This window comes from Rattus norvegicus, chromosome 7, assembly GCF_036323735.1.
Source record: "Rattus norvegicus strain BN/NHsdMcwi chromosome 7, GRCr8, whole genome shotgun sequence".
NCBI classification, from domain to species: Eukaryota; Metazoa; Chordata; class Mammalia; order Rodentia; family Muridae; genus Rattus; species Rattus norvegicus.
In genome coordinates, this window is record NC_086025.1 from 68111369 (window position 1) to 68118187 (window position 6819).

Genomic DNA, 6819 nt, shown 5'->3' on the forward strand with positions numbered 1-6819 from the left:
TTTCCCTTTGAAATGTAAGTAAAGAAAATATAAAAAATTAAAAAAACAGGGAGAGGAAATAATCTTTGAAATGTAAGTAAAGAGATATATAATGAAAAATTTAAAAAACCCACAAATTTAAATCCATAACCTGTAAAAAATGTATAATGTATTTAGTAACATTATACTAAGCCTAACTGTTCCTCTTGGACTAATTATTGTATGATCTGTTGCTTAAATTTGATGAAATTTTCTCTACCAAAAAAAAAAACCTTTTTTTATTTTGTTATTGAAAAGAGAGTAAGTACCCTTTAAACTGTACTTTTTATTCCTCTTGATAAGATATTAACTATGACACTCACACACACATACACATATATTTCAATAAATATAAAAAATGGATCATATACATAAAAATTTATTTAAAAATAATTGCATTATTACTATTTTGTTACTTTCTCTACATTAGAATTTTAATTAGCATACAGTGATATATAGAATTTTACTATATCTTCATATGTGCTTATAGTAATTTTTATTGTATTCACCCTCTCTAGTAACCTCCTTTACTTAGTACAGTATTGATGACAAACCCTTTATTTCATTACATTTTAGCCTGGGAAACGAGCAAATGAGAAAGCTACAAATAGATGACAGTACATAAATTTGGATATTCTTGCTAATATTGACAACAATCCCAGTGAAGATTCCATTTGAAGGTGGATGAAGCATGCAGTTAGAAGATAATTCATTCAATTAAAAAATAATCCCTCTCTTTATCAATTTTGACAGAAAAATTTAAAACTGCTAACTATATTCACTCTTCAACAGATGACAGCTGCATTGTCAGATGATAAATAACCTGACTGTCATTGAATATTCAAATTATTCAAAGTTTTACTTTAGGCAGAGTCCTGGAGAGACAGGAATAGGTTCATTAGAGTGAAATCAGAACTTCCCTGCACTAGATGGATTCTTTTCAATACTTCTTTGCTGTAATCCATAATATTACAATAGCTGACAAAAGTTCCCATCAACAAAGTCATCATATCTAATTTCTTAGATATCACTCTTCAAGCTCTAACAGTTTAGAAAGAAGAATCTTGTCTGAATTTTGTCAGTCCTGTACTCACAGAGCTCAGGAGTAGGAAAGGCCGACAGGAAACGTTACACAGTGCTTTGTGTTCATGCAGAGAAGAGCGTGTGGAACCTGAGACTCAGCCTCCAATCTGGTCCAGAGAAGGAAGGAAGGACACTGCTACCAGACATGAACAGAAGTACTTTACCTGATGAGCCATCTCAGCAAACCTGAAACAAACTTTTAATTATTTCATCAAAAGTTTTTAAAACAATTTCTCCAATAAATTAAAGTATGATTTTCTATTATTCAAGACATACTTTTTATTTTGAAACTGTGTATTAATTACAATTTCCTCCCTCCAAACCCTCCCATGTATACTTCTCAAATTTGTTCAAATTCATGTTCTTTTAATCTGTTTGAACATTTTCAAACACATTGAAATTCATGACTTCGTTTTTCACTCATTGTTACTGACTGCATATATGTCTTGGTAGATGTACATGTAGGTACATGTAGATTCCTAAATATAAGCTGTTAAGACCATCTAATGGTCCTTGCAGGTGTATGCTGTCAGGGCTGCTAAGCACTGGATAGCCACTAGTCTGCTTTTCTGGGGAGGACTCCCTCTCCCACGCCCAGCTTTGTTCACAAGTCACATATTTTATAGAAAGTTATTTAAATTGTTGGCATTACAACAATTCAGTGAAACTTCTGGGGAATGCCAATGTTGGCATATCTGACCATCGAGTTATTGCTTGTTAGAGTTGGGGACTTATTTTAAAACACTGCAGAAACCTAAATGGTCCACTAAGAACCTTTACGATTATTATGAAATGTTTCAGAGGTTTGAAAAGAGGCTGCCATCTTTACATGCTTCTCTAAAGGGTAACACACTATGGATTTGTGGTGGTATTAAGCTCCAAAAATGTCAACACCATCAGAAGTCTGTAGTTAATTTTTGGTGATACATAAACTTTCTTCATCTCAGACATTCAGTTTTATGACCTCAAACTATCCAGATACCTCAACGTCAAAAAACTGCAAAGCTTCTGTAAGGCAAAGGACACTGTGGTTAGGACAAAACGGCAACCAACAGATTGGGAAAAGATCTTTACCAATCCTACAACAGATAGAGGCCTTATATCCAAAATATACAAAGAACTCAAGAAGTTAGACCGCAGGGAGACAAATACCCTATTAAAAAATGGGGTTCAGAGCTAAACAAAGAATTCACAGCTGAGGAATGCCGAATGGCTGAGAAACACCTAAAGAAATGTTCAACATCTTTAGTCATAAGGGAAATGCAAATCAAAACAACCCTGAGATTTCACCTCACACCAGTGAGAATGACTAAGATCAAAAACTCAGGTGACAGCAGATGCTGGAGAGGATGTGGAGAAAGAGGAACACTCCTCCATTGTTGGTGGGATTGCAGACTGATACAACCATTCTGGAAATCAGTCTGGAGGTTCCTCAGAAAATTGGACATTAAACTGCCTGAGGATCCAGCTATACCTCTTTTGTATCTTTTATATCTTTTGGGCATATACCTCTTTTGTATCTTTTATATCTTTTGGGCATATACCCAAAAGATGCCCCAACATATAAAAAAGACACGTGCTCCACTATGTTCATCGCAGCCTTATTTATAATAGCCAGAAGCTGGAAAGAACCCAGATGCCCTTCAACAGAGGAATGGATACAGAAAATGTGGTACATCTACACAATGGAATATTACTCAGCTATCAAAAACAATGACTTTATGAAATTCATAGGCAAATGGTTGGAACTGGAAAATATCATCCTGAGTGAGCTAACCCAATCACAGAAAGACACACATGGTGTGCACTCATTGATAAGTGGCTATTAGCCCAAATGCTTGAATTACCCTAGATGCCTAGAACAAATGAAACTCAAGACGGATGATCAAAATGTGAATGCTTCACTCCTTCTTTAAAAGGGGAACAAGAATACCCTTGACAGAGAATAGAGAGGCAAAGATTAAAACAGAGACTGAAGGAACACCTTCAGAGCCTGCCCCACATGTGGCCCATACATATACAGCCACCCAATTAGACAAGATGGATGAAGCAAAGAAGTGCAGACCGACAGGAGCCGGATGTAGATCGCTCCTGAGAGACACAGCCAGAATACAGCAAATTCAGAGGCGAATGCCAGCAGCAAACCACTGAACTGAGAATAGGACCCCCGTTGAAGGAATCAGAGAAAGAACTGGAAGAGCTTGGAGGGGCTCAAGACCCCATATGTACAACAATACCAAGCAACCAGAGCTTCCAGGGACTAAGCCACTACCTAAAGACTATACATGGACTGACCTTGGACTCTGACCTCATAGGTAGCAATGAATATCCTAGAAGAGCACCAGTAGAAGGGGAAGCCATGGGTCCTGCTAAGACTGAACCCCCAGTGAACTAGACTGTTGGGGGGAGGGCGGCAACGGGGGGAGGGTGGGGAGGGGAACACCCATAAGGAAGGGGAGGAGGGAGGGGGATGTTTGCCCAGAAACTGGGAAAGGGAATAACACTCGAAAAGTATATAAGAAATACTCAAGTTAATAAAAAAAAAAAAAAGAAGAAGAAGAAGAACTGGGTTGGCCTGGGGAAAGCAAACTTGAAAGGCTCATAAAGCTAAACCACGAGATGCCCACTGCCAGAGCCCAGGACTCATTCATGAAACTGTAACACTGAATAGAAGGGGTTCATCTCCCTTATTTAAGGTAAATAAAAAAATAGGAAAAAACAAACAAGATTCTATACACCAAAGTTGAAATATTTACCCAATAGTTTACAGGAATATGTTTCTAAATAAAGCATTATTTCCCACATGGCAGCCAAAAGATACGGTCTGAAAACACTTAACCCAAAACAAAATAGATTAAAAGAAATCATGAGACACTTCCAACTAATAGCTCAAGGAGGAAATCATGACACACCCTCCAAAAGAAAATAGTTAATATTTTTCATTTCATTGCTTCATATATATTTTACTAGTTCTTCTGTTTTCTCAAGGATAGTGATGACACTAAGACTGACAAGAAATGTGTTACAACAGTTCTGTTTGGAACAATATATTCCAAATGCACATTTGTGAGTAAAAAAAAGAATGTTGTTAATTTTAATATTACAGTAAATTATTAAATAAACGTCAAATCTGTATGTTGAAATCAGCCAAAGAATGGGCATGACACATTAACATACAGTGATTCAAAGCATAGACTTAAGTGCCCTCCTTACAATAAGTGCTTATTAACAAGTAAGGGAAAATACATGTAAGTGCTATGTGAGCAAAGCTAGTAGTTAAGTGAAATATTTGGTGTGTGGGGGAAAAAACATTTAACAAATTCTCTATCACACATTTCAAAATGTTCTTAGCCTTGCAATGTGTGACCTGTGAAAGAGAAATGTAACCTGAGGATTGTCATAGTACAGCAGCCATGTCTCCTGTTCCTCTGCAGATCTGTGCACAAGTAACCCAGCTTCCTGTAACAACAAACACAACTTAACAAATTGACAGGATTTTCCTGAATCTCATTAGTATGGTACGTCTGGCTTGTTTTCTTTTTAAATGCAGTCGGTGTTGTGAAGGCCGGCCTAAATTCAGTTCTCCCACTACCTTGCAAGTAGCTAGAAGTACAGGTGCACCCTGTACAGCAGCAAGATCTAGAAATCCTTGAAATAATATATTCTCTATGCCCTCCTCTCCTGTCGCTCTAATACAACAGGAGAGGTTGGTGAGCTATGGAAAAATTATAGTGGTCCCTCAGCAAAACCAACACAACTCCCATACAATCTAGGAATTCCACTACTGATTATATACCCAGAAGAATGAAAAAGACTCTTTGTCCACATCCTCCCAGCATCTGCTGTCACCTGAGCTTTTCATCTTAGCCATTCTGACTGGTGTGAGGTGGGATCTCAGGGTCACTGTGATTTGCATTTCCCTGATGACTAAGGATACTGAACATTTCTTTAGGTGCTTCTCAGCCATTTGAGATTTCTCAGTTGAGAATTCTCTGTTTAGCTCTGTACCTCATTTTTAATAGGGTTATTTGGCTCTCTGAAGTCTAACTTCTTTTATATTTTGAATATTAGCTCTCTATCCAATGTAAGGTTGGTAAAGATCTGTACGTTGCTGCTTGTCTTATTGACAGTGTCCTTTGCCTTACATACCTTTTCAGTTTCATGAGGTCCCATTTGTCAATTCTTGATCTTAGCGCATAAGCTATTGGTGTTCTGTTCAGGAAATTTTCCCCATGCCAGTGTGTTCGAGGTTCTTTCCCACTTTCTCTTCTATTAGATTCAGTGTATCTGGTTTTATGTAGAGGTCCCTGATCCACTTGGACTTGAGCTTTGTACAAGGAGATAAGAATGGATAAATTTGCATTCTTTTACATGCAAGCCACCAGTTACACCAGCACCATTTGTTGAAGATACTTTCCTTTTTCTACTGTATGGTTTTGGCTTCTTTGTCAAAGATCACGTGACCATAAGTGCGTGGGTTCATTTCTGGGTTGTCAGTTCTATTCCATTGCTCTACCAGCCTGTCTCTGTACCAATACCATGCAGTTTTTATCACTATTGCTCTGTAATACAGCTTGAGGTCAAGGAAAGCAATTCCCCAAGAAGTTCTTTTATTGTAGAGAACTGTTTTCAATATCCTGGGTCTTTGGTTTTTCCATATGAAGTTGAGAATATTTCTTTCTATCTCTGTTCAGAATTAAGTTGGAATTTGGATGGGGATTGCATTGAATCTGTAGATTACTTTTGACAGGACGGCCATTCTTACTATTAATTCTACTAATCCATGAGCATGAGAGATTGGCCCATCTTCTGAGATCTTCTTTGATTTCTTTCTTCAAAGACATGCAGTTCTGGTCATACAGATGTTTCACTTGCTTGGTTAGAGTCACAGCAGATTTACAGGTCAGGTGACGACCTCATGTCATACGGATGACGTAACAGCAACTATCGAATTATCTAAGTATGAAGTTAAGGTGGGAATGAGAAGTGAATCTTGGTGGTGATTGCAGAATAATATGAACATAACTGATGCCACTTAAAAGTAATAATATTGAGGGCTTGGAAGAGGGTTCATAAGTAAAGGCCTTGTTGTTCAAGCACAAAGACATCAATTCAGATTCCTAGCCCTGACTCAAGAAAGCCAGAAAGGAACCCAGATGCCCTTCAACAGAGGAATGGATATAGAAAATGGATCTATACAATGGAGTACTAATCAGCTATCAAAAACAATGACTTCATGAAATTCTTAGGCAAATGGATGAAACTAGAAAATATCATCCTGAGTGAGGTAACCCCATCACAAAAGAACACACATCATATGTACTCCCTGAGAAGTAGATATGAGCCCAAATGTTCAGAAACAACTCACAGACCATATGAAGCTTAAGAAGGAAGACCAAAATGTGGATGCTTCAGTTCATCTTAGAAGGGGGAACAAAATATTCAAGGGAGAAAATACATGGACAAAGTGTGGAGCAAAGACTGAAGAAAAAGGCATCCAGAGACTGTCCCACCTGGAGACCCATCCCATATGCGGCCACCAAACCCAGTCACTATTGTTGATTACAAAAAGTGCTTGCTGACAGGAGCCTGATACAGATGTCTCCTGAGAGGCTCTGCCAGAGCCCTACTGAACAGATGAGGATGCTTGCAGCTAACCATCAGACTGAGCACAGGGACCCCAATGGAGGAGTTACAGAAAGCACTGAAGGAGCTGAA

General features: G+C 38.0%; 1 protein-coding gene across 9 annotated transcripts in view; it reads right to left on the reverse strand.

Annotated features, from left to right (window-relative positions):
- Nucleotides 1-6819, reverse strand: part of Stk3 (serine/threonine kinase 3) — a 270132-nt gene that overhangs the window by 173028 nt on the left and 90285 nt on the right. Inside the window, exon 1 of one of the 9 annotated variants that reach the window (XM_039079867.1) lies at nt 1113-1226. The exons of 7 other annotated variants lie outside the window; for them this stretch is intronic. Coding sequence is in view for 1 of the 2 variants with exons in the window: in XM_063264224.1 (XP_063120294.1) it covers nt 1118-1237 (120 nt within the window). In the remaining variant the exon portion in view is untranslated. Of the gene's footprint in view, nt 1-1112; nt 1238-6819 lie in introns of those variants that run through there. One more of the 9 variants, XM_063264224.1, reaches the window with a different exon arrangement.